This window comes from Equus caballus, chromosome 24, assembly GCF_041296265.1.
Source record: "Equus caballus isolate H_3958 breed thoroughbred chromosome 24, TB-T2T, whole genome shotgun sequence".
NCBI classification, from domain to species: domain Eukaryota; kingdom Metazoa; phylum Chordata; class Mammalia; order Perissodactyla; family Equidae; genus Equus; species Equus caballus.
This window is the reverse complement of record NC_091707.1, coordinates 54173454-54200393: the sequence shown is the minus strand read 5'-3', so window position 1 is coordinate 54200393 and position 26940 is coordinate 54173454. Positions and strand designations below refer to the sequence as shown.

Here is a 26940-nt window from a genome sequence, read left to right as displayed (position 1 = left end):
TCTTCTCTCCGTCTTCTGCCCAGATGTCAGAAATCTTGAAGATTTCATTTTGAGGCATGTGCTGTGATAGGCATGGAGGAGACAGGGCCCCCTATGGGGTGGTGGTCCCCGTGTGCCCCAGTCCCTCCAGCTGATTTGATGGCAGCAGGGAGGGGGGCCTCTGGAGAGTCTCAGGGAGGCGTAGGGCCTGGGCCACCAGTGCTGAGACACCTGGAACAGGCTGGACTCCTCAGACCTCCCCAGAGGGCAGGTGGCCCCGTGGAAGAGAGTTCATCTGTATGATGTGACCTGCCTTGGACCCGGCCTGGCTGTGCCCTCCCTTGCTGGCTGTAGGCATTCGGTGGGCAGACGGGGCTGGGACTCGCCTTGTGGCCCCCACCCTAGGACAGTCCTAACTCTTGGTGGCCCTGTGAGGACGTTCCTCCTAGTGCGTGCCTGGCTGGGCTGATGCTCCCCTCTTCTCTCTCCTCTGCTGGGCACTTCATTATTCCCTCTGTTCGGAGAACTTCATAAAACCTCTCCTCGTGCCTTTAAGCGTCACCTAGTCATAGATTATTTTCTCCACCAAGAATTGCTTCCTTCTCTCTCCTACCCACCCCTCTCCCTCCCCTCCTCCCCATGGTTGTTATTTTCTCTTGGATCCAATAAATTAAAAATTGATGGCAGCTCAGAAAGTGTTGTGCTCCGTCGAGTGTGCTTGTTGGTGGCGTTTCGGTGTGGCCTGGAGCCTCAGCCCCTCCCTGAATGTTCCGGGGGAGGAGAAAGAAAAGCTCCCTTCGCGGGTTATTGGTGAGCATGGACTTGCTGGCAGAGGCTCCGGCTTCGTAGGAAGCAGGTGTAAAGTCTCCAGTAGGATGCAGAGCTCGGGCGCATGGATGCTGAACATTTCTTGTAAACACACGTACACATCATGATGGCGGCTGTGACGTTGGTGGCACACGATTTTAAGAGCCTGGCACCCCTCCCCCAACATCCTTCCCCTACCGCCCACCCCCGCCACCCATCACTGTAACAATAATTCTGCATATGTTTCTCCCGGTCTGTGGCTTAGCCATTAAAGATAGAGGTTTGGATTTGAGTCAATGCAGAGTAAGGGGGCACAGGCCCATGTGCTGGGTGTGCAGCAATGCACACGGGGCTGAGCTCTGGGGACAGCAGGCGGCCTGCCCCTGGGCTGGAATTCCCCGAAGGGCAGGTGCAAGGGCAGTTGTTAGAGATGGACCAGGGCGGGCGAGGCCCTTGGAACCCTGTTTGGGGGGAATCAGTGGCCAGGTAAGGCCCTGCTAAGCCTTTGCAGCTGCTGGGGGTGGTGTGGGCTGCTTGGCCGGACCGGTGTTAACGACGTCTTTCCATTCCTGTCTTCTGCCCCAAATTCCTTCCCGGCTGAGCTAGGCATGGTTGGGGGGAGTTTGTCTTAGGATCAAGTGCTTCCCTGTCTACTTAACAACAGCGTCCATTATTATTTGTGAACCCTGATTTCATTGCTTCTAAATGCGTTTACCAGCTGGGAGGAGGCCCAGGCTTGTAAATAAAATGTGGTTTTGTTGTAAAAGAAAATTAACTCTGTGTGTGTGTAAATATATACTTGTCCGTGCACTTGAGGATTTTACTTTTCCGAACCCACCCCGATCCGCTCTCTGACGTTTGAACAACTTGCCTGCCGCATCCATTCATTTTTCCTCTTAATGAGTCAAACATTTTAGAAGTCCTCCTTCATTCGGCTCATGACAGTGAGAGCAGCAATATTGTCCAGGGCTGCCTGACACTTGGGGAGCTTTGCACGAAAGCAGAGATCATCACAGAGGAAAACCTCATCTTTGCCTTCGTTTTTTAAGGCCTGAGTTTGCCGGACAAGGCAGCCTGAGGGGCTGGGAATCAGAAAGGCTGTTTTTGTTTTTATGTGTCTTTTCTTTTTCTGGTGCTTTCTCGTCTCTGGGTGGCACTTGGGACCACTCTGCCTGTCACGGCAGAGGCCTGGTTCTCTGAGGCTGTGCAGGGCTGTGAGGCTCCGTGTGCTCACAGGCAAGAGAAGGGAGGGTTCTAGAAGGGCCCGGCACAACCTCTCCTGACCCTTCTGTGAGCTCAGCCAGTGGCTCCTTCTCCTTTTATTTCTTCCATTATTGATACAGTTCTAAGAAGGGACACACACACACACATGCACCCCACACGCCCAGCTCGGTATCCGCCTGCCAGCGGAAATGAAACCACAGCCCGTCTTTGGGGGTGCCTCTGAAGGCCCTGAGCGTGAGCTTTTAGCCTCAGCAAGCTGTCTTAGTCCACCTGCTCTGACCCAGAAGTTTGACAGTTTGGGGGTTTGGGGTGACTCTGCTGCCTGAACGTTGTGGGTGACATTGCCACCTTCCTGGGAAGGAGCTCACGCAGCCAGCCAAAGTCCAGAGCCCCACACCCCAGGGGGTGGGGAGAGGAAATCCCATTCTTGGAGTTGGGTGAACCCCCTCTGTCATCTCGAGTTTTACTTTCAACACTGAAAGTGGGAGGGGAAGATTTTTTTGTTTGTTTGTTTAGCTCCTAGACTCCCTTAGAGGCAGTGGGCTGGATCCTGGGTCTGGGAGGTGGAGATGCGAGTTCAGAGCTGTCTGCGGGACGCCGGCCGGACCTGGCTGCCCAGGTTGGTTGGCTGCGAGGGGACTGGAGGCAGCGATGTGAGCTGCAGCGATGTGAGCTGCAGCGCGGGGAACGGCTTTGGCTACTTTCAAACTCAATTAGGGCCTCACAGGGCTGGCTGCACGAGGAAAGTGAAAAGGCAGAGACTGCCAAATAAAGGAAAGAATACCAGATGTTACCAAAAAAAAAAAAAAAAGAAGAAGAAGAAAAGGAAAAAAGTGCTGGGACAGAGTCCTTAGCAAAAGACGGAAGGGGGAGGAGGGCGTGCTTGCGAGCCGGTGTGTGCGACCTTTGCTAATTTTTAAATTAGTCTGGTTTTCTCTTGCGTTAGAAAATGAATTTGAAATTATGGAGCTTAAAATCTCCTCTTGGAGAGGACATAGTCACGCTTCCTAGAGCTGCCACCCAGGAGAGCGGATGGGCCGGACGCGGCCGAAAAAGTTAATGAAAAGCAAAACCAAACCAAAAAAGGAAACCAAAGATGAAACTAAAAGACAGAAAACACCTCCTCACCCTCAGAAAGGATGATCAAGTTGGGAATGTGGAAGGATTAGCTGTTGTCATTTATTTTTATCAAACGCCCTTGTTGACGCAGCCGGGTGCCAGGCCTGCTCAGGAGTGGCATTTAAAATGGTACCAGGGACCGCCACCCTCCCCACCGCAGAACTCGCCCATTTCATTTGAATTCTCAATTTCATTTTGTCCTTTTTTTGCTTTTCAGCTCATTTCCTTTGTGTGTGTCTCTCTCTCTCTCTTTTTTTTAACAAAACAATATTTTGACATCCTCCTCCCATTTATTAGAGTTCCTTCTCTAGAAATGGCGCACAATACATCCTTATATTTCTAAAGAACTGTTTTCACAGCTCTCTCCTTTGGCTCTGAAATTATGTATATGTAATTGGTAATTAAAGGTGCGAGCTTTTCAATATAAACAGTATTGCTCAATGTTAGATCATTAAAGGGAAGAGAGGCCCCGAATAATTACCTTTTACATTCTGACAAACCGTTCGCAGGAATCTGGTTCCCCCTGGTTCCGCACCATTCTGCGGGAGGGCTGTGATTACATTTTAACCATAGCAAAGCATCTTTTCACGAAATAAATTGGTAAATTAATTATGTAGCATTGTCTTCAAACTCCTTTTTAAGTAAAGTCTGATTTCCTTTTAAAGTGTAATTAATGGTTTCTGGGGCCGGCTTTGTGAAAAGTTTCGCTTACCTTTTGTTAGAAGGATGTAGACAACAGATTTAGGATTCCCCCATCTGCGGGGTCTTTAGTGCCACCACACTTGTGACGTGTGTCTCCATGTAAGCCATTGACGGCTCGGTCTGCTTTTCTGTAGCCACAAGCGGGATCTTACGTGGTAACCTCCCCTCCAGCACTACCTACGTGTGGACCTATACACGTGTGGTTCATACGTGTGCTCTATCATATACCATCGCTTCTAGAACCAGCCTCACACATGGACTCTCCCAGGCCCTGAAGAAGCTTGTGTTCAGAAAACACAGAACAGTGATTTATGTGTAGGATGGAAGATGCCACAGAATTTTTTCCTTAAATTATCTGTTCTTTGGCTCTGGCCCGTCAATAACTTCACTGCCACGGAATGTGTTTTCCTGCCTTCCAGTCCTTCTCTCTGGTCTTCTGTGGTTTTCATTATCCCTTACTAAATACCATATAACTTAAAATTTACCTGCCTCCTCGGGGTGTAGACCTCTGGCTGCCCCTTGGCTTCTCTGAAGACCCTGCCACTGGGACGTCTACACAACTACTGACGTTTGCTCTCAAAAAATTCCAACCCGAATTTGCTCAGACCCGAGGGGATATGCAACCTCATTGTCCACTTCCTTTCTTTATGACACTTTCGGCCTCTGCGTCTTCCAGTGTTCCCCTGAGGGGGTTGCTGCTTTTTGAGGCATTTATTAGCTTCAAACTATTTGGGTCCCATGCCCCCTACAAAAAAAAAAAAAAAAAGAAAGAAGGGAAATATACTGGGTGCTAAAGAAAATGTACAGCCCATTGAAAGTGTGGTTTGTCATCTGCCAAAAAATAGTTTTTAGAGTCTGAAGAATTTTTTTGTTTGTTTTCTTTTTCTGGGAGTGAAAATAGAACCAACTAACAAAAAAGGACAGTGGGGAGTTGATGAGGGCTGGGAAGTCTGGGAGGCCGTGGAAGGCTGAGCGGGAGCAGGGCGTTTGGCAGGAAAGCCAGCTTCCTCTTTCAGTGAGCCGACCCGACCCGCAGCCTCGTCCCTTCTCCTGCATTGTCTCTTCCTTCGATATGTCTTTTTGAACCGACACTCACTTGTTGCTTTGTGAGCACATGGGCTTCTTTCTCTGTCTTTCTCTTGTCAGGATGGCCCTCTGACTCCCGTCTGGGTTTCTGTTCTCTTGTCTGGTGTGCAGCCAGGTCTCAGGTCGAGGAATGCAAGCAGGCCCCACATGAATGGGGAGGACATGAATGAGAGGTGGGAGGGACGGGAGGGGCCGATGCAGCCCAGGCAGGGTGAAGCGGCTCTGGCCCGCGGTTCGCAGCCTTGGCTGCCCATTGGAATCACCTGGGGAGTCTTAGAACAAACAACAACAACCTGATGTTTGGATCGCAGCATAACTGGTCTGGGATGCTGCCTGGGCGTCAGGGGTTTTCCAAGCTCCCAGGTGATTCTCAGACGTTGCCAAGTTTGAGAGACACGTCTCGAGCGGAGAGAGCCAGGTCCGCGAGGGCTGAGTCTCTTGTGAGACCAGGATGTGTGTGTATGTGCATGTGGACATGTTGTGTTCCTGTGCTGTGTTGGGGGGGAAATTGGCAGAGAATAAACTAGAAAGCAGTAAGCAACAACCTCTGAGAGCCACAGTGTGGCTCCTGGAGCCTCAGTTTGCCCATGTGTCACCCATGGGTTGGCAAACCCGCTGCCTCCTGGAGTTGTGGGGAGGACTTGATAAACTCTAGCATCCCGCAGCGGAGGGGGCCTGCCTCTCGGTGGGGAAGGGATGGAACGAACGATGGGTCTTGTGATTGCCTAAGTCCATCTCTGTCTTCTCTGCCCCCCTTTCTCCCTTCTCTCTCCAGCAGAGGCCGACCATGTGGAGGCTGCCATCCTCGAAGAGGACGAGGGTCTGGAGATAGAGGAGCCCAGCGGCCTGGGGCTGTTGGTGGGTGGCCCCGACCCTGACCTGCTCACCTGTGGACAGTGTCAGATGAACTTCCCCCTGGGGGACATCCTGGTTTTTATAGAGCACAAGAAGAAGCAGTGTGGCGGCAGCCTGGGTGCCTGCTATGACAAAGGCCTGGACAAGGGCAGCCCGCCGCCCTCCTCACGCTCCGAGCTCAGGAAAGTGTCCGAGCCGGTGGAGATCGGGATTCAGGTCACCCCCGACGAAGACGACCACCTGCTGTCGCCCACAAAAGGCATCTGCCCCAAGCAGGAGAACATTGCAGGTATGGAATGTGGCACTCGCCTGGCCGCTGCCGAAGCCGCCTCCTGGTCCCACGCCCGCCTTCACCCCTCGCTGTGTTGGGGGGCTCGCCCTCCTTCTGAGGGCATTGGTGCGGGGAGGGCCCGGGGCTACCGGGACGGCCTGTGGGCCACCAGCTGGGGCTCCCCCTTTCCCGGGGCTCACTATCCAGGTGACCCTCAGGAGGAGACAGGCCTGGGGCTCAGGGAGGCCCGATGGGCCGATGGCTGCTTTGCTCTGTCATGGGGCCTAATGCATAGGTGGCCAGGAGTACAGAATGGAAATTCAGAAGAAAGTTGGCCCTCCCTTTGCTGGGGTTCTTGGCTTAATCTCCAGCTTTGGAGCCCGATGGTCTGGGCTTGGATTCTGTTTGTCCCGACTTGGGCAGGTCAGTTTCCCCATCTGTGAAATGGAGCTGATGAAACCCGTTTTATTAGGGTTGTTGTGAGGCTTGTGGGCAGTACCTGGTGGGCGCTCGCGGTCGGGAGCACTCATTGTCTCCCCTCCCCTCTCTGGCCTCAGTTTCCCATCTGGAAAGAAAGGACCCTTTGATCTCAGAGGCCCCTCTGATGCTGCCTGATCCTACGGTGGGTCTGGGGAAGGGCTTCTGAGAGCTCACAGTGCTGGAGGAGGCTGGACATGCCCTCTGGCACGTCCACTTGGCTGGCCCCCTGGACGGCTGGTTTCTACCACCTGAAGAACAGGTGTGGGGCTTGTGTCCTCCAGCCAGCTCTGCTCACCATGGTGAGTTTTCATCAAGTCCCTGTCTCCGAGCCACGGCCATGGGATGTCAGAGCCTCCTCCAGGGAGCCCGTGCCCCGTGCAAACCCGAGTGTTTGCTTCTGGTTCGTCCTGAGCCCAGGAGGCTGGGAGGGGAGGGGAAAAGTGAGCCCTGGTCGGCCTGCCCTGGAAGTGGCACCTGTCCTGTAGCAAGACGGGTGTCAGAGTATGTGCAGGTGGGGGTTCGAATCCTGCTGGTTGACTTTAGACAAGCCACTACATGGGTCCAAGGCTCAGTTTCCCCATCTGTCAACAGGAAGTGATAATACTGGCAGGCCTGGCATGAGGGTTCCATGAGCAGGGCTTCCATAAATGCTTTGCCAGTGGGACTTTCCTCTCGGGGGTCCCTCTGGCACTGCAGTGTGCAAGTAGGTGTCTGGATCGGAGAATGGGCGGATCTGTCTCCACCGTGTTTTGGTCGTGGAACCTAGCAGGGATCCTGGAGGGACTGAGGCTTCGGGTGCTCCTTGGAGGGTGATCCTGGTATAGCCAGGGCACCCCACTCCCACGGTGAGATGTATGGGCGTGGGCAGAGACTCCCCGTCACCCAGGAGGCAGTCAGGTTAAGGCAGCGACCCCGGCTGCTCGGTCAGTGGCAGCCAGGTGGCAGCTCTGTAGCCTTGGGTCTCACTTTACCCATCTGTAAAGTGGGATAAATGAGATCTCTCTCTTGTGGAGAGACTGGTGGTAAGCATTCCTGCAGGCACGTGCTGGGGCCTGGGGAGACCCCAGTGAACCAGACTCGCCTACAGGCCGTGTCCCCTGATGTGTGTCCTGGCGTGAAATCTCTCCCACTCCTGAGATGCCGATGGCATTGAGAAGGATGTCCGGCATGTCCAGGCCACTGTCGCGTACACCCTGGTTTCCGGGGGTGCCGGGCGGATCTGAGTGGCGTTTCCTTCGGTAGAGTCGGAGCCATCAGACGAGAAAGGCACCGGTCCCTTGTGTGTGTGTAGTTGGGGTCTCCACCCTTCCTTTTCTTTGTCCGACAGTTGAGGGATGTTTTTCACCAGCAGTATCAACACCTGTCATCAGTGCACAGGGACCTTTCAGGGGTGGCTTCTACCGGTGAGCCGCAGCCCTCTATTTCTGTTTCAGTGGAAAAGCTTTCTGCTTTCCCCAAAAACCCATCCGAATCCTCTTTTCACGTGGAAGGTATTTCCCAACGAGAGGCTGCAGATCCTGGAGCATAGGTTTGTCTAAGAAAGCGGCTAAATATGATTTCATAAAAGGCCAAGTGATCTCCAAGGTGGCTTTGTCCTCATCCTGCCCCCCCCGGCCCCCCTCTTTTCGGGTTGTAATACTGCAGCAGCCTACGGTATTTTTATTTTATGTGTGACGAAAGATATTTTTGGCTTTTTCTGTTCAGCAAGAGGACGAATGCATTTCTTCATTCTCGAATAAATATGTAAAATAACCCCTTAGAAGTCTAAAGAGATGTGTCTGGTCAAAGCATTTAAAATGTTATTTTAATCAAAGGCAAAAAACGGTCTCCGTGCTGTGTCAGCTGAAGACGGTCACTCCGTTTTAACAGCCATCCTGCTCTGTCCTCCCTTGTCCCTCTTTTCCCTTTTTCCCTCCCTACTTTGGCACCAACTTTTCTTTATTTTTTTTTTTTCATTTAATAAAAAGGCAAGATTAAAGAATAAAACTTCAGTAGCTCAAATGTATAAAGTAATTTAATACGGTGGGAGCATTAATTATTTTAGCTTAATTGAATTCTGAGGACGGCCGTAGTTGCATTTTGCAGACAAGCCCTGTTTATTATTTCTCTGCGTAGATTAACAGTAAAGGAAACACAGATAACTTTCAGTTATTTATTGTAAAATAAATGTGTCAATTCATGTGTAAAGCAAGCTGCTCGAAGATAATTGAGTCTTTATATTTTAAGAGGGGGACGAGGAATCACGGGCACTTGCCCGTCCGGGCTTCCGGAAATCCGCACAGCTGCTGCCCATGCCCGGGCACGGTGGCCTCACCCGGGCCTCTCCATTCCTGCCTCCCGGCCGTGGCCGTGTGCTCCAGCCCTTCCATGCCCCGCGGCTGTCCCCAGCGCTGGCCCTGGTCCGTAGCTCGCGAGCAGGTGGCTGTTAATTCTTGGGACTTTGCCTCTGGCTTGGCTGTCCGGGGTGAGGTGCCCGCAGTGGCCGTGAGGGTCCAGCTTTTCCTGGAACTAGCAATCTGTGTATTGTCCTCCTGGTGCCAGGTGCTTCTAGAGGCGGGCTCCAAAGATGGATGGGCAGGGCTGGTCTGCATATATGTGGGGTCCCTTCCACCCTTAAGGGCGTCCCCAGGGTGAGAATGGAGTTAGAATTCTATCAGTCATCGCACCAGGTTGGGCCCTGGATGGGCCCCTTCCTTGGGACAGTGATTCTGGAGACGGATATAAAAGGAGTAGTTGCTATTCCTGCTTTTTTTGATGATAGAGAAGTAGGAGAGTAGAAGGAGGAAGTTTCTGGAGCTTTGTCCCCTGGAGGGCACTCATTCATTCATTCATTCATCAGCAACCGGGTACCTATTGCCCTTCCTCTGCCCCTGAGCATCCCCATCGGGCCTTCGAGGTGACAGAGGCCCCAGGGGGCGGGAGCACGGTGGGAGGATGCCCATCAGGGCTGCTGCTCTGTCCTGCGTGGGGGACATGGCCAGCGTGTGAGCAGGGGCAGCCTTGCCCTGGATGTGTGTGGTGGAGTCCGGGCCCTGCTCCCTGAGCGTCTGTTGTGGGCAGAGGAGGTGCGTGGGGCTTGCGTCGGAGACCCATCTGGGGCCAGGGCGGTGGAGATGGTGAGAGGTACGGGCTTGGGCCTGGAGCTCTGACTCAGGGGCGGCATCAGCCTCTGATATACATCCGCCCATATGAGAGTCCTTTACATTTCTTGAGATCCCTTCCTACTGCATTCTGCCTGCCTCTGTGGAGGGTCCTGATGGAGCTCGGGGACCATCTGTCTTGAGACAGGAGTGGTAAACTCTGGGAGGAAAGATGCGAGGGGCTCCAGGGTCTGTAAGAGCATGAGCCCTTGAGCTGTGATCTGGGTGTCTTGAGGAGGGCCGAGGAGCAAGGGGGCTCAGAGGTGTCTGGGGTTTGCGGCCTGCCCCGGGGTAGGGGTGGGGGGAGCTCGTGCTGCTGTGGGAAAGGACCCAGCCCAAGTCTGCGCCCCGCCCTGCTGCCTGCCAGCCTTGAGCTGTGTGACTTGACTTTCTGAGCTGCAGTTTGCTCATCTGGGAACCTGACACTAATTGTGATCTTTGAGCGCCACATGCCTGGTGCACGTGCTGCAGACATGAGCGCCTCCCCGTTCCCTCGCAGGCCCCCGGCTTTCCCGGGCTCCGTCCGTCATCTCCTGGTAGAGTCGTGAACGTAGATCTTCCTGGAATTGGGGAAAACCTTTCAGTGCGTTCTGAGAATCCCACCATCAGAAACTACGACCGAACGACTGTCAGGCGTGCCCCCTATCTTTGGTCACATTGCTGTCATATGGCGACAGCTCTGATGGTGGATGGTCCTGGGGAGAGGTCTGGGGGTCCAAGCTGCTCGGGCTTTGGCATCAGGCGGCTGGGGTTGAATTCCACCGCTCACCCAGGCAAGCCTCTTTGCTTTTCTGGGCCTCAGTTTCCTCGTCTGCACCTACTTTTCAGTGTTAGGCTGAGTTTGAAAGCATCCTCCTAGCACAGGCTCCCGCCGAGGTGGACGGCTGAGCAGCAGAAGCTCCTGGAAAGCCAGGCTCAGGACTCGTGGACTCCATTTGGCAGCACGAGGTGCTGGCTTTTCTGTGAAAATCTTGAAAACCAATCTTGGATCTCTCTCTCAGCCGTTTCCGCCTTAGAATCCCCATTTTCCAGCCACTGGAGGGAAGACTGTTGATCACAGGTGATTGGTTCCTGCATGTGATCGCCCCTTCCATAACCCAGTGAAGTCACAACGGGAGGAATGAGCCATCAGCTGTCAGTCATCAGCTTGCTTTTTGCCTTTTCCTCCTCCTCCCCCCAAACCCCAAATGTCAGTTTTCAGGAGAAATGCAAGAGACAGGCAGCGGGTGACAGGAGGTGGCAGATCCCCTTGGGCCCGGAGGTGGCAGGCAGTTTCCTGCTGTGATGGCCCCGCCCGCTCCGCACGGCTGTCTGCATCTGGAACAGCAGCATCTGGAGCCGGAAGGGCCAAGGATGCGCCAGGGGGCGCGAGTGGGGGTCGCGTAGCAGGCAGGGCACAGACAGGGGGTTTGCTTTGGGGCCCCAGGGACCCTTTGCTGGGCAGAATTGTTGGAGAAAAGGGCTTCTGATCAGTCGGAGGATTTGCATGCTGCTCTGAGAATCTTCGTTTCAGACTTTGAAAAATAAATAAAATCAATGTGGAAAAACGAATATTAGCTTGGCCAGTGGGAGGAAGTAAATAACTTGGCGTGTGCTGGAAACTGGAGATAAACTCCTCTTGCAGGTTGTCTTAAAGAACTTGCGTTCGATATATTTAGAGTTGTTATTTTCCCTCCAAATTAAGATTAGTTAAATCCGCGTGTGTTGTGGCGTGGATTATCTTTTTTTATTCTTAAATCGTGACAGCTAATTATGGGTTCTGTCTGCACCGAGGAATAGTGGACGGTTCTGTCTGAGGGACATGGCCCTGGGCTTGGGCTGGGGCACTGAGCATTGCAGGGCCGAGCCCCAGCTTGGGCAGGGCTGGCAGGGGGAGGGGAAGTAGGGAGGCCACTTGGGAACCTGCACTGTGCTAGCTGGTTGTCTCACCTTGAAATAGATGTCAAGCTTGAAACAGATCCTCTAACCCCACTTTGAGCTGGGGCTCAGAGAGGTTGAGGAACTTGCCCAAGGTCACACAGCATAGTGGAGTCAGACCTCGGTCTGCCTGGCTGCCTCAGATAGCACAGCATATGGAGGCTTTTAGAGGGAGGTATTCTAACTCTGTCTGGCCGGCGGAGCCACTGGTGGTGGACACTGCCTGGAGACCCCATCCAAGGTAGTCTTTGAAGCTGGCCCCGGGAGTGACCCTTGCTGATATGGCCAGGAGCCTGAGGGCCCCCGGAGACTTGGCCTCTGGTCTGTGGCATTCTGATATAGTTGCCTCTGCTTCCTGGTGAAGTTTTGGGAGAGGCGGGTGGCAGGAAAGAAAGCAGTAACGTGAATTCAGACGGGCTTGGGGTGGAATTCTGGTTTTGCCAGCGACTTGTCTGACCTTCAGCCAGTGTTTCACCTCTCCAAGTCTTGCTTTCCTGTAAAATAGAGAGAATCTTTCCTGTCTTTCAGGCTTAAGTACAAGGTTTGATTTTAACGACATGCATATCCTAGGTCCCTGTGGACGGTTAGCCCTTGTTAGTAATAGAGCCACTATGGTGCCCCGAGGGGGCTCTGGCCGCCTGGCCTGGGCTCTAGGGGTCTGGTTACCAACCTTTCCGCTCTTACCTGTTAAGTTACATTGTCTTAGCTTATGTAACTGGTGACTGACTGGCAGGCTGCGTCCAGACCCCAGTGATCTTGAGTCGGGATGGGTGACCTTCTGCCACACCAGGCTGCCCAGCCCTGTGGCTTCAGGCAGGCCACTCCCCCTTGCCGGGTCCCATCTTCCCACCTGCAAATGCAGGTGAGCCACTCCTGTCCTGGGGCCTCCCAGGGAGGCGGCAGGCGCTGTGTGAACTGCCCTACCCTACAGGAGGCAGGTCGGCGGCTACAAGATGTGGCTGGGGCGTCGAGCTGTAGTTGAAAGTTTTATCCAATTAAAAAAAAAGACAAAAAATGCTGGTCAGCGACAGGGCATTTGTTTTGTCCTTTGTAGGTTTGGGGCCTTATTATCTGCAATTTATGTAGGTGCTTCGCGGCTTCCAGCAGCGATTCAGGAAAGAGGAAGGGAAGAGTGAGAGGCAAGGGCGCTGGGCTCGGAGGGGAGAACCTAACCCACCTTCAGCCTCAGTTATTGTTATTATTATTAGGCTTTTTTATTTGACAGTAAATAGTTAGCAGTTTACTTAAGATTTTTATTAGGCATTTGACAGCTTTTTTTTTTTTTTTTTTGCTAATTTTCATTCTTGACCAAAGCATAAGCGCCAGCTCTAGAACCTGTTAGGAGTGGGCTCCATGTCAGCAACTATATAAACAAGGTGGCCTGGCTGTCACCCCTGGGCCCTTGGGTTCATCTTTTCACTGAGGAAACAAGATTGGGTTTTTCGTCTTTGGACTTTTACTTGAATACATACTTCTTAGAGCTGACCATGTGCCCGTCACTGTTGGAAGGGCTTGACAAATATTAACTGACTTAATCCTCCTAACAGCTCCAGGGGGTAGCTGCTAGTTCACCCCCGCTTTCCAGAAGAGGAAACTGAAGCACAGAGACATTAAGTCACTTGCCCAAGGTCACACAGCGGGTGAGCAGGGGTCCGGCGGGTGTAAACTCCGGCAGTCAGGCTCTTTCCTGTGGCGAGGCGGTGCTGCCTGTGGTCGTATTTCATCCTACGTTCCCATCCAGTGTCTCCGCCCCACGAAGGCGGTAAATCAGATGTTACTTTCATTTTGTAGATGAGGAAACCAAGTCAGAGAGAGGTTAAGCGCCTTGCACAGTCACTCTGCGATCAGCGGCATGGTTGTGCCCAGAAACCGGGCTCCTGACTTCCAGCCAGTGACCTTCACAGGGTGGCATTTGGTCTTCCTCGGGTCGCCTCCAAGAAGCCCAGTCCCATGGGATCGTGCGGTTCTCTAACCGTGGCTGGCACTGGCGCCTTCTGCAACCAGCTGGCGATGAGTGATTTCCGTGATGGGGCTGGGGACTCGTGTGGGGTGGACGAACCAGGATGGTGGGCCTCCACCTGTCCCACCCGCGTCTGTGGGTTGCGAGTCAACTGCCGTCTGCATAAAACCCATCTTGTTAGGAGCTGACACCGACTCAGTTGGGTGGGAACGGGCAGGTGGGCCTGCTGGATGCAGGGTGCGAGGGGCAGACATGGAGGACTCTGGCCCAAGACCTGGGGTGGCATCCTTGCCTTGTGGCTGACATGCTGTGTGACCTTGAGCAGACGCTCCCCCTCTCTGGCCCTGAGCCTCCTGAGCTGAAATAGGAGAAGAAGGAGCTACCAGTGGTTTCCGACAGCTGCAAGACCCTGGCAGGGGGTCGGGGGTCCAGCTTCCCACCTAAATCCCCTTCCCACCGGGGGCCCAGACTTTGCTCAGTTGTTACATATTGGGCTTAGGAAGTAAGTTTTCTTTGAAGAAATTGGTGGCTGAAAATGAAAACTAGTATCATAAAGGATAAACCAGAGCACTGTGCTCCGGGCCGTGAAGATTCTTCCGGAAGGATTGGGGCAGTCACTGCGAGGTCGACCGTGTGCGGGCTCAGAGCCCCAAGGGGCCAGGCCTTTTTCAGGCACTGCCCCTAGCACTGCGGATGTGGTTTGGTATGTGTCTTTTTTGGTAAGACAGCCCCCCAAATTCTATAAACCTCAGGCCCCATAAAACCTGGACCCACTCTGGCCTAGGCACTGCCAGGTGGTGGCCAGTGACCTAAGGGGGCAGGGGTGTAGGCCTTGCCCGAACTGAGCCCAGGAGGGAGCTGCAGGTGGCAGAGTGTCCTCGGGACTTGGTGGCCCTCAGCTGGAGCCGGGGGAGGGGGGTCCTTTGTGGAGAAGGCAAGGTTCATAGGCTTCGTTTTGTTCTTAAGTGGATTTCCTTAGGGCCCTCCTGCTGGTCTGCTGGTTTTGATCTGGAGGGTCCCTGGGTGGCTAGGGAGGGGGGAGTCTGTGCTGGGGGTGGGAGAGGGAGGGGAGGCCCCAGAGGGAGAGGCTGGACCTTGATGAGGGGCAAGTCTGCCAAGCGCTGCCTGCTGCTGCTCACACAGCCTCGAAACTAGGAACCCAGGCTCCTTTGGGTGGAAAAATAGCAACAAAATGGCCTTTCGTAGGAGGTGAGAAGTCAGAACCCCCACTCCTGGGTGGAGAGGAGAAGGCAGCTATTCAGACGCACTGCCAGGGGCAGGGTCAACCCTCCAGCCCAGGACAGAACAGCTAGTTCTCTGAGCCGAGGCAGCGTTTGGTCAGGGCTGTTGACCACCCTGGGGCTGAGGACCCGGCAGCTGCCGTGTCCTGCAGGTTGCAGGTGTGGACGCGGCCTTAGATGCTGGCAGATAAACCCACACTCAAAGGTGCGAACAGGTGTGTGGGTCAGCCCCCAACCCCTGCCATGAACCCACATACACAGAACCCTGGGCCTTGGCCGCCCCAGTGTCTGGCCTGTGAATGAGGACTGTGGAGGGTGAGCGAGGACGTCTGTACAACCCGGAAGTGTCCAGAAAAAAAATATCCGCTTTCCTCACTTCAGGTACCCAAGGGGTCATTGACAGTAGTAGAGAAAGCACCAGCTTGGTTTCAAAGGTTTTGGGCCAGAACATGCCTCCTGGATAGTGTAGCCCCCCTACTGGGTTCTAGGGGTCCTCCCTTGGGGCTGGGGGCCAGGGACTGCCTGTCCTGGGCTCAGGGTGATAGCAGCGGTGCCTTTTCTCCTCAGTTAAGGAGAAAACAGGGCAAACCTTTGATGACCTCTTCCCGCTCCAGCAACTGGCTCAAATGGTTGAGGTCGGCAGACCCCACAAAACTAAGTTCTCGGAGGGAGCCAGAGCGGATTGTTTCCCCCTCCCACCGAGAGTTCAAAGCCAGCCAATTAAGAAACCTAAACAGTGTGGTCTTCTCCCTGCATCACTGACATCATTGGCTTGTAAAACTTTCTCTGCAAATGAGGCGACTTTATTCGCTGGGAAAGAGAAAGAGAAGTATGTAATTTTCATGACCTGGCCTTTTCTTTGGGGAGAAGGGGGAAGAGAGAGAGAACTCATTTCCAGAAACAGACGGTGCTCAGGACAGCAAACAAGGTCCACATTTCGGTGTGGGGGCCAAGCTCTCCGGAGCGCGGTGGTCCGGGACACTGAAAACGGCGGGCGGGCTGCGAGGCTGGGAGAGCGCTTTGGGGCCTGGGTGGTTGGCGCGTCCTAGGACTGTGGGGGCGGGGTGGGGAGAGGGACATCAAAATCCTCCCTTCTCAGCGCCTGAACCTCTTCTCCCGCTCCCAAGAAAGCAGGCGCCACCTGCCTCGCCACGAATGCAACTTCCCGTGCACCCCGACGGTTGCAACTTGCAAGACTCGTCTTGCCCCTTCTTGAGATCTCCAGCGACCCCTCCTCCCGACTGGGCCCCTTCCCTCCCCGCGGCGGTGCCGGTCCCAGCAAATCATCCCCTCCTCCATGGGAAGGAGCAGGGATCGAGCTCCTCCTGCCACGCCGGCGGGGACTTCAGGCCCCGCCCCCCGAGGGGCTCCAAGATTGGGGTCCATTAGTCTCCCCTCACTGCCAAGCCTAGGCACACAATGGCCTTTATTGAGGCGGGTGGTGCAGAGCTCAGGCGGGGTCTCGGGGGTAACAAGCACTTCCCGACCCCGCACGGTTAATGGCGTGGACACTCTGGCAACTTCGTGATTGCGCCGGGGCCTCCCCTGAGGTCTGTGCCCCTCCCCCTGCCGGCCTCGGTCCCGCCTGGGCCTCTGAGGGCTGCTCCGGGGCCTTTGGGCGCCCCTGGTCCCCGCCAGACAGCCGGCCTCGCCGATTTCCCGCGGCCTCTCCAGCCTGCGCCCTGGGCGCGCGGCTGTGTGACCATCGGCCACCTCCTTCCTGCTCTCCGGGACCCGAGCCCGCCGCGCACGTTGATTGTGTCTTCCTGGGGCGGGAGGGCCGAGGGGGCTCCAGGCCCATGCATAATTCGGGGGCTTAATGGGCCAGCTGCCCGAGCAGGGCGGCGAGGGGCGGGTGGAGGCGCAGCTGACCCTGCCCGCGTCTGGCCTCGCCGGCAAGGCGCGCTCCTTTCTTCCTCCGGTGACAGCTCCCCTCCCCTTTTCGGCTCGGGTCCTAGGAGGGCGGGCGGCGGGCGAGTCGTAGGGTTAGCCAAGGGGAGGGGGCTTCCTTCGTGCATCCGTGCAACTTTTGCTTTGCGGGGCGAGAGGCGTGCAGTGAATCGGAGCCGCCCCGGGACCTGGCTCCCCGAGCAGGGGGAGTTGGAATGCAGGTTTTCTCCTTGAGTCTTTTTTTCCAAGCCCCTTCTCCCCGCCCTCCAGCGGCCCCCTGTCGGCCCCCAGCTCCGCAGCCGCTCGGCGAGTTCGCCCCTGGCCCGGGGCCAGCCCCTTTCCCCGGCAGCCGGCTGAGATGGATGGAGGCGGAGACCCAAGGTCAAGGGCGGGGAGCCCGCCGGCCAGGGGCTCTTTTGTGCGCGCGGGACCGCCCCTCCTCCACCCGCCGCCCCCTCCTCCGTTCCTGGGCGCGCGCCGGGTCTAGTGACCTTCCCGGGCATGGGGAATTGCATTTCAGGACCCCCGAAAACTCCTGCCAGTGACCCCCTTCGCCGAAACTGCCGCGCGCGAGGGGCGGGGTGCCTCGCTAGGGTGGCATTCTTTTCCGGACGTTTGTCCCGGGTCCCGGGGGCGCCCGGGGATCCCCTCTCCCCTCGCCCCCATCCCTCGGAAGGGTCGCGCCGCCCTCTTCAGCCCACCTTGGCCCGACAGAGCTGAGGTCTCTGGATCTGGGTGAGGCCCAGTTAGAATGAGCCTCAAAGAGCCCCCTTGTGCATTTTGTGTTCATCCAGGGCAAGCAGTCCTGTCCCGAAGTGGTTTTCTTTGGAGCTTTTTTTTTCTTCTCTCGGGGAGGAGAGGGAGCATGCTTTGCTAGACGGAATTCCTAGGGCTGGGATTTTAAAACACTCAAGAACAAAAGTGCTTTCCCAATTGTGTGGGAATGGAACCCTCCAGTAGAGTGGGACATAAAGCCTCGTGGAATTACAGGGAATTAATGTCAGCCCTTCCTCCAGCCCCAACTTCTCTTACAATAACCCCCTCGCAGAGAATTTGTATGCAAATGGTCACCTTGCTAGAGTCGCTCTTTATTTTTGCTTCTTAAAAATTGGCCTCCAATTGTTTAAGCCACTCCGGCAGATCCTTAAAGACCCAGAAAAGCAGTGGTTGGACGCCCAGCGTATTTATCGCAAAGCTCTCAAGAAAATGTTCAGCTTCCCAAAGCTGTAACTCCGGAAGTAAAAATGTATGCTGTTTGCCTATAGAAGATTAAAAGTTTACCTTCGCTGTGACAGCTTTTCTAGGCTAGAGTTGGGACCATGTCTCTATTTTCCATTATTCAGAAATGGGTCTAAACCAAACAGAATATATTTGCTGTAACAAGAATCAAGGTAATTAAAAAAAAATCTATATAAATGTATATTTATGATTTGGGCTGACCCAAATCATAACAGAATCTTGCACTTTCTGTGCTCTGAAAAGCTGAAGTATTTTGTAAACAATGCCTTCATGGCATTTGAGTAAGAGTTGATCTTAAAAAATTTCAGATTTAGCCCTCCTGAACTTTGAGCCGTGAGGTTTTCTGCTGGAGGAATCTGAAGGTGTTTGTCAATTAATTTTTTCGAAAGGCCTACGGAAAAGGCAGCCAATTCAGGCTCGGGAGCTCAAAGCTGCTGCCAGTCCTGGACAGGAAGGGTTTCCTATCTGCCTGAACTTGCACGTCGATTTCTCAGGTGTCCATTTATAACAGTTCTAACAAGATAGAATCTGCCTTTGAAAATCTGTAAATACGGCTAAAGATTACAATCCAGCACTCATAATGGGCCAGGACTGAAAGGGCAGATTTTCCTGTTTGATTAATATTTATGTTACCGGATTCCTTTATAGAAAGAGAGATGAAACACTAATTATGTGTGTGTGTTCGAAGGGCCCCGTCCCAGATCTCTGCCGTTCCTTTAGAGGGATGGCTGTTTTAGGGTTTTTGGACACAAGGTGTGTGTGGAGGTAATTGTCCATGTTTTGCTTGAAAGACAGTTAACATGTGGTTGGCTGACTGAATGGCTGTTACACGGAGGAGGAGGCCAAGTTATCTGTTTTCTTTATTTTGACTACTCAATAGTGATAAAAATTAAGGGTGATTTCTCCCTCTGGTTTTAGGTTAAGGCTTGGGGCAGAATGCTCCTTGAAGAGAGCCCCTGGGTGCGCTGGTTCCTCCGGAGGGCACATTCCTTTCTATGTCCGGGTGGCAGGTGGTCTGCCATGTGGTGTGTTGCTCTGAGCCGTGGGACGAGTCCGCAGGGCACAGGTGACTTGCCTGGCTTTGTTCGGGAGCCATGTGTGGGAGATTTGCTTGAGAACGGGGTGGGGGTAGGGGTTTTGTCAGCTAGATCGTGTTGAAATAGCAGTGGGATTGGTAGCCAAAGGGATGGTGGAAAGGCCTCCCTGGGAGGTGCCGTGAAACATCTTCAGTTTCTCTCTGAGAAACCTAGATTTTCTTAAAGGATTTTCTAGAAGCATGGTCTCCTGTGCAGCACCTGAGCCCTGGTTCGACTTTTGATCAATACTTGTCACTGCTGGAGTGCTAGGGGCCACGTCAGTGTGGGAGCACCAGAGTGGAGATGTTGGCACGCAGTGGCACAGTCTCAAATGCGTTTGTACCTCCACAGCCCAGGGCAACCGGTCCATCTCTTAGTTTCTTCATCTATAGAATGGGGAGATCCAGTTGTTGACGCTCCCGCCGCCGTCCAGGTAGGAAAACAAACCATTCCTTAGAAGTGAGGTAATTGCTGATTTCAAAGACATCATAAAAGTGTAGACTGTTACTGTTCAGTCCACAGGGGCAGGGTGACTAATTTGCAAAAGGGAAAGGAATCCAATGGCTGCTTGTGCAGCCTGTCATTTTCAATGCAAGGGGGAAAAATTAAGGGATTTGGCGGGGAGTGTAAGAGGGAGGATTTAAAATTTCAATTTAGTAACCTAATACCAGTAGGAAACACCTCCCCCCCAATCCCATTCATTTCAGGGGACTACCGCCCCCCCCCAGCTCCTTGTTATTGGTGGGGACTGTCATGTGATTCCGAATCCTTACACAGAGAGGGTTTGCTGTTGCCCTTGACCTGAATCCCCCAGAAAAGGTCTCTCTCCCCACATTTGGTGTCTGGCCCCAGGACGGGTGTTGGGCAGACGGAGTACAGACTTGGGTTGGGGAGGAAGGCATACAGCAGGCTGCCTTTAAGTGCACACTCTTGCTAGGTGCAGGTGAGGAGGGAACTCAGTGCACACTGGTGAGGAGAACTCCTTTAGCTTTAGCCCGCGCCTCTGGAAGCTAACAAAAATTGGCATTTGTGCCCACCGAGCACACAGCTGGCTGCCCTGAAATGGTACCTTTGCTGGGGAAATAGGAGGCCCCAAGTGTACTGTCAGGGTTTCATCTGACTTTTTTGTTGTTGTTTTTCTTTCAAAGAGGTTTGGGCCTTTTTTTTTCCCAGCCAGTGCTGAGTGAACTGAATTAGATTTTTAATAGGAATCACCTCTGGCAGAGCCTAAAACCTCTGGTTTAATCTTGCTAGTTAGAAAATACGGATGCTTTCTTTATGAATTTGGTCAGTTCACTCCGGCAGGGCTAAGACCTCAGGCATGGGGAGTGTGGGACTCTGTCTTCTCAAATGGGCACTTGATGGAACCCCAGCTCCGTGGCCTTGGAACGGGGCAGGGGTGGGCACGGCAGATCCCCCGTAGCCTGCACTGATGCAGGCATGGAGCCAGCAGCTGTCTGGTGCTCCTTAATTGAATACAGAGCTCAGTCAATTCCACGTGGGCATGCGAGGATGGGCCGGGAAGGCAGTGAGGTTCCCCCCGATCCCCTATGTCTGGACTTGGGAGCTCCAAACCCTGCAACCTGAGGGGCCTCCTGTGCCTGTCCCTCCACCCAGCCCACATGGTTTGCACAAGAGGAAGGAGAGTGGGCAAGATCGAGCAACGCCCATGTAAATATTGTTTGCACTGGGTCTTCCATCTTTTGTTAGTGGCAGCTCGTTAATTAACCGGCAGATCAGTACAACCTTTTTGTGACACATGCATATATTTTGGGGCAGAAGATTCCTGTTCTCCCAAATCTCGGAATGGAACAGTTCCGGAAGTCCTCGTCCAGAGCTGCCCCTCTCCCCTCTCTGTCCCCACTGTCCTCTCTGCTCCCCCTTTCCTCTTTCCTCCCAACCCCTCCTTCCGCCCAAGTGGGCTCCTGGTTGCGTGGAGGACAGACGCGTTAAACACAACTAAATAAATCATGTTTACGCTTGGTGTTCTTGGTAGTGAAAAATCTGTTGGCTGTTTTTACTTCCTTATTTCTCAGCATTTGCTTCCTACCTGTTTTTGAGTACATGCCCAGAAATAGTAGTTTTGTCAAACGAGGGGATAATGCCAGCCAGCCTTTCTCGCTGCCAAGGAAGCTGCTGGATTTTGCAAAACAGTGACGTTTTTTTTAGTGACACTGATTTTTTTTTTTTAAACCAAAGAAATTGGGATGTAGAATAAGGGTATTAAAATGCACATAGGGAAGAAAAAAAAACCCAGCAGTCACCCCAACAGCACAGGGACATGCAGCCGGCAGGTTTAAGAGACAGGTCTCACTTCCGGCTACTCTTGGGGGCTCTGAGGGCAGGAGGCGGCCATCAGATGGAGTAGAGGCTGCTTCGGGCTGGAGAACTTGAGTCAGGCTCCCTTCCTGTCAGCCCGAGACTTATTTGTCTCTGCCATCTTGGATGATGCTGTGCAAAGGTTTTTGTTTTTTTTTTTTTCTTTTTTCTGGTTGGTTTGGTGTCTGTTTAATTTTGGAAGCCTGCTGAACAGTGCTTGCTGGTTTCTCCTCTGAGGTTCCAGTGAGATTCTAGTCCGAGGGGTTTGAAGTGTATTGGGATCCCAGACGCGTTATCATTGTTTATAGAGAAGAACAGCCGCGGAGGCCTCCTTTCCTCTGCGTTCTGCTCCACGGTGTTGTTCGGGGATGTCTGAAAAGTCATTTTCACGATGGGGTGTTGTTTGCTGGGCAGAGAAGTACAGCTGAACGTAGACTGCAGATTAAGAGAAAAAAATTTTTTTAACAGTATCAGAAATAAATAGATGGCAAATCAGCCTTGGGTGCTTCTGGCGGGGGGCTGGGTTCGTCTTACGAGGGAACCTTTGCAGGGCGTCCGCGGTGAAGGCAGCCTGAGGTCCAGGACATCAGCTCTGTCTCAAAGACAGCCAAGGAAAAAAAACCACTGCAACAAAATCAAAGTCCGTGTGCTCTGAGTTCCCCCCGTTTCTAAGGGGAATACTCTGCAATAGAAATGCTCTTTCCATTGAGGACCGTGCTCCCGGTTTCTTTAATTACATTAAACAGCGGTATAAACCTCAGTTGAACGTAAGCCCCTGTTACAGTGGCGTCAGGAGCGAGGCTAGATTGAATCGCAAGGAGCACTGTTACCAGTGTTAATGTGCTAACAATCTTTTATTAAATTAATCCCGCGAAGTGTTAATTTTTACAAATTTTGTTGTGCACACACCGTACGTCACCGTGGGTGTGTTAGGAGATGAAAATGGGTTTCACGTCAAAAAACATGTAAGGAGGCGGCTGTCAGACTGCTGCCTTAGAAGAAAATTTGTGATTTCCAGCATCAAATGCTACCTGGGCTGAATGGAAGGCTCACAATATGTATATTAAATGCCATCTACATACAGAAAGCTCAGTTCCAGGAACTACTTTGTTGAAAGTAATTACAGGCCTGTTCCGTGTTTTAGTCAGTGACATTTCAGACTTGGCATAGACACATAAAGAGGCCACAGAAAGATTTTGTTCTTCTGTGATGCGAAGCATAGAACCTTAATATTCTATATGTCCATTAGTAAAAGGTAAAAAGAGATGAAAAGAAAAAAAAGATTCAATCAACAACCAAATCCAGGGAGAGCTGGATTTTTTTATTACAGTAGTAGGAATCAATTGCACATAACTCTAATAAAGGCAACTAAAAGCAAAAAACGTATTTAAACTTTAGCAGGGTCCCTTTTTACAATTTGATTTTTTTTTTTCTTTTTTTACCGTTTATGAACCAAGTTAAGTTTCTATTCCATCTAAAATAAGGGACCTTCCCTTACTGCCCAGGTAGAATTTTACGGTCTGATCTTCAGGTTGATGATGCCTGCATTCCTCAAATCCACAGCTCCATCTGCACCTGGGGTTTCAGCCTCTCTCAACCTGGCTGCTCCCGGGGCCTGAGTCATCCAAATGACCTCCTTGCTGGGCGCTCCGTTTGCTTGATGTTCTTTTGATGGGCTGTGCTGCATCATCTCCATTCTTAATTCTCTGGGACTCTCCAAGTTTGGACATCCCCCTTCTGTCTACTTCCTTGTGCCCTCTGGGCATGGCCGGGGAGCCAAAGCCAGTGCTGGAGTTTGTGGGACCTGTGAACCCCAACAACGTCCTCAACTCATCAGTTTTTAAACATGGCCTATAGAGGACCAGATTTTTAACAAGTGTCAGGATCCGGTGTTTCTAGATCATTCCTCAGATATCAGGCATAGCAGATGCTGGGGAAAGAAGAATGTGTTGGTAGTTTAAAACTCACTGTAGGCACCCAATTCAAGAGTCATCTCCCAGTTTGTTTCCCTCAGGTGACGTGTGACTTCTGTCTTGACCCTGGTCCTGCCCCCAGCTCTAAACTAACGCACCCATGGGGAGCGTCCATGAGGACCTGTCTAAGGGACGCCTGGCCAAGCTGCTCATTGGAGTCTGGCCACTAAGTTCCATCTGGGAAAGGGCCACAGGTCCTGACCTCACGTCCCAAGTTCTTCATACTTGGAATCCAAGTGACTTAGCCAGCCCTTCACTTCGGCTTACAGATGGCGCTTTTCATCCAGGGGTGCTCTGTGAAGGTATCTGTAAGATACTGTTTGTGACTCCTGATGCAACCTAAGAGAAAATTACTGGCGCATCTTGGATATGTTATATTTTAGGGCAGAAACTGCTAAAGATTGAAGCAGCTACCCAGCTTAAATCAGAAGGCTCGAATCAGGGGACAAAGGGGGAATTTCTCCGCTAGGTATTGGCCAGCTGTTTTGGCTAGTGAGATTCAGAGAATCTGTCAACTCCAGTTTGTACTTAGTCTCTGTACATTCCGGGACATGCATGCAGACATTTCCACGTGTGCACGTTGTTGATATTTGTGCGTGTGTATGTGTGTGTATGCGTATATGTATAATCTCTGTATAGTAGATGTGCATGCACACAATTTTCTAGCTAGTGAAACACATGGTTTCACCTTCTCTTGTCCCCAGGCCTGCCCATTCCAGGATTGTGGGCCCTAGTTTGGTGGACCCTGCCTGCTGAGGTCACCCCAGAGGACTCATATCTGTTGTGTGCACCCGGAAGCCATGGTGCATAGGCCACCACGTCCCAGCTGGAGGACAAGTGGTTGTGTTTATTTGCATTCCAGCAATTCTGAGAGCTCCAGAGATTTCCCTGAGAGAGGAGCAAAAAAAAAAGAGTCGAAGTTTTGTGTTTTCCCCTGAAGATGCCCATTAGGGGTTGGGATGGTCAGCCCTGAGCAGTTGGTCAGCTCCCTCCACCTTACCCTGAATAGTTAACAGAATATGGTTCAGACACATCTTTCCTCCCCAGCAGCCTGAAATGTCCTCTGCCACCTCCCTGGGCCTTCTGGAAGGGCCATAGTAGGTTTTGGAATTGGTGTCGTAACCTCGCCGATCTTTGGCTCAGGGTGCAGAAAGGGGTTCTGTTGCCCTGGAGTATTTCATCTGCTTGCATCTTGAGGAAATTGGGGTTGGCAGCCATTGAAACAGGTGCTTTTGGACCTGGCGAAGGGGTGTGCCTTCATGTCTGCTTCTAATTGCAAGACGCAGCTGCCGGGGAGGATGTTCCGTTTCCAAGCCCTGGTGGAAGAGGAAAACAGGTTTTGGTAGCGTTGTTGGGGGGCACGGTTGCTTCTCTGCCTCGCCTCTCCCTTTTCGAGGATGCATTAAGTGTGCAGCATGCTGGGGAGCAAAAATAGTTGGAGCAGTGATTCACCGTGATGGATCTCAGGACTGTGCGAGGAGGGAGGCGCGAGGAGAAAGGCGGCTTGGCACAGGGGGCCAGAAGGGATGTGCTTCTTGCCTCCTCTCTGTGGCTAAGCCTTCTCGAGAAGGCGTGGGAAGGTGCCCTGGTGTCCACACAAGGCTGTGGGTGGCCTGTGGGGCTCCCTGGATGGTCACCGGGGATGGGGCAGTAGAGCCAGTCTCAAGCCCAGAGTGGGAGCTCCTGGGAAGCCCACCTCTCACCGCCCCTCGTCCCTGCTGCCCGGTGCCCCGCAGTGGTCCTCTCTGAGTCCAGCCAGGCCCAGGAGGTGATGAGGGAAGCCAAGCAGGCTCTTTCACCTGCCTGGGAATCCCCACCCTTGCACCCACCTGAAAGGGCTGCTGCTTTTAGCAGTCAGCTCCAGGAAAGGCCGGACATGGATTGGAGCTGTGTTTTATGTCTCCAGTGTAATGACCCTGAAGAAACTCCCTAAACACAGTTGTGCAAACCCCTGGGAGACCTCATTTCCCCTTTTCTTGCTCCTCTTTTAAAGGGCACTTAACACAGGCACCCCAAAACTCAAACCTAGCAAGGGACCCTAAGATCTGTGATGGGCACTCAGACTTGCCTGGCTTAGAATGAGAATCCAGAAGTGGGAAGTGGGACTTAGGGAGTCCCAACTCCCCGCAGAGAATTTCTAGGTCCCGCAAACGCTCTGGTGTCATGAGCCGAGCCGCACCGCACCCCTGCTCGCTCTCTGTGCCTGCGTTGGGGACCCGTCCTGGGTTGCAGGGTTTCATGGGGACTTACGGCGTTCTCTTAAAGACTTGGATTCCCTTTCTGCTTTGTTTTATCATTACATATATTTTTATAATGAAATGAAAAACAAGTTCTAGTCTTTGCTGGTTCCTAGATCTTAGTAATTAAACACTAAGAAAAAGACATGAAATAATACCTGTGGAGTGAAGGAATTTATTTTTTGAGTACGCCCCTCCCCCCAAGACCCGTGTAGCTCTGAAATTTAACAAAGAAGTCTCCTTAGAATTCTTCTTCTTTATTCCTGCTGTCTCAGCCACTCCCTCCTGCCTATCCCCCTCCCCCCAAAAAACGGAGAGACAGAGAGAGAGAGACAAATGATGGGAAGGCTAGGTCTTGTTGGGTGAGTACCCACTGCCTGTCTTATTTAAGGTAGCACTTCACTTCTTTCCGATAGGAAATTGCCAAAATGGATGTCATCGGCTGCTAATTAGATGCATTTTAACTGCAGGATCATTTTACCAGCTAATACTGTTATTATGTGCTTCAACGTGAACCCATGGTGGAGCTGTGAAAATATGAGCACGCGGCCCTAGCCGACAGCTAATGAAGCCTGCGGGATCGGGGGACCTCTTCCCTCCGTGGCAGCTGGTCCCCGTGTGGTTGGCCTTGAAGATGCGCAGGCCAGGCCCCATGCGGAAGTCTAAGTCCTTTCACCGTCTCAAGATGCTCCCCCTTCTTTCCCGATGACCACCTTCTTTATGTGTTTTGACCAGGGCCTGAGTGCAGAGGAGGCACGGAGCTCTCCAGGCCGGGGACCCCAAGAATCATACCCCCACCCCAGCAGTCACAGTCCCCAGGTCTTTGGGCCTCTGGACCAGCCTAGAAGCCACAATGACCACGCCCTGTGTATGTGCCGACCCAGGCCCTCCTCACCGCCACTCGGAGCCCCAAACAGTCAGGCCTGATCCTCAAGCATTGGGGTTTCAAGTCTGAGCTGGCTTCCCTCCATCTTCTCTCTCTAGCAAGCCGGAAAAAGCATCCTGATTTCCCGTCGGGGTGGGGGGAGGTGGGCTAGAATCTGGATAATGATTCTTAAATGTGAGCAATGCATTTCTCTCTCTCTCTCTCTCTCTCCATGCCCCCCCCCCTTAATACATAGCATTTTTATCATCCTTAAGACAAAGTAGCTGGCAAAATATTTAAGCGATCCGAAAGAAATGTTTTTATTTGCCCGCATGCGAATTGGGTTATCTGCCTATCTTGTTTATGAAATTTGGGGCTGCCTCTCCTGCAGTCTGTTCTCCTCTCAAATCTTTCCCGGCTCCCATTTCCATATTTCTGCGTGCATGTTCTTTGTTAATCACTTGGCAAGCGCTTATTTGAATATTAAAAATTTCTTTAATCATCAAAGGCAGGAGCACAGTCTCATGAATATTCATATTTTCCCCCCTCCTCAGACTGGA

The 26940-nt window shown here is 52.7% G+C and overlaps 1 protein-coding gene across 6 annotated transcripts in view; it reads left to right on the top strand.

The window, feature by feature from the left end:
• The window catches only part of BCL11B (BCL11 transcription factor B), a 97620-nt gene that overhangs the window by 9587 nt on the left and 61093 nt on the right, over window positions 1–26940 (top strand). For 4 of the 6 annotated variants that reach the window (XM_023628362.2, XM_023628364.2, XM_070249249.1 and 1 more), the window contains one exon: window positions 5693–6061. In XM_023628362.2, coding sequence (XP_023484130.1) covers window positions 5693–6061 — 369 coding nt within the window. The remainder of the gene's footprint in view (window positions 1–5692; window positions 6062–26940) is intronic. The other 2 variants (XM_023628363.2, XM_023628365.2) reach the window with 1 other exon arrangement.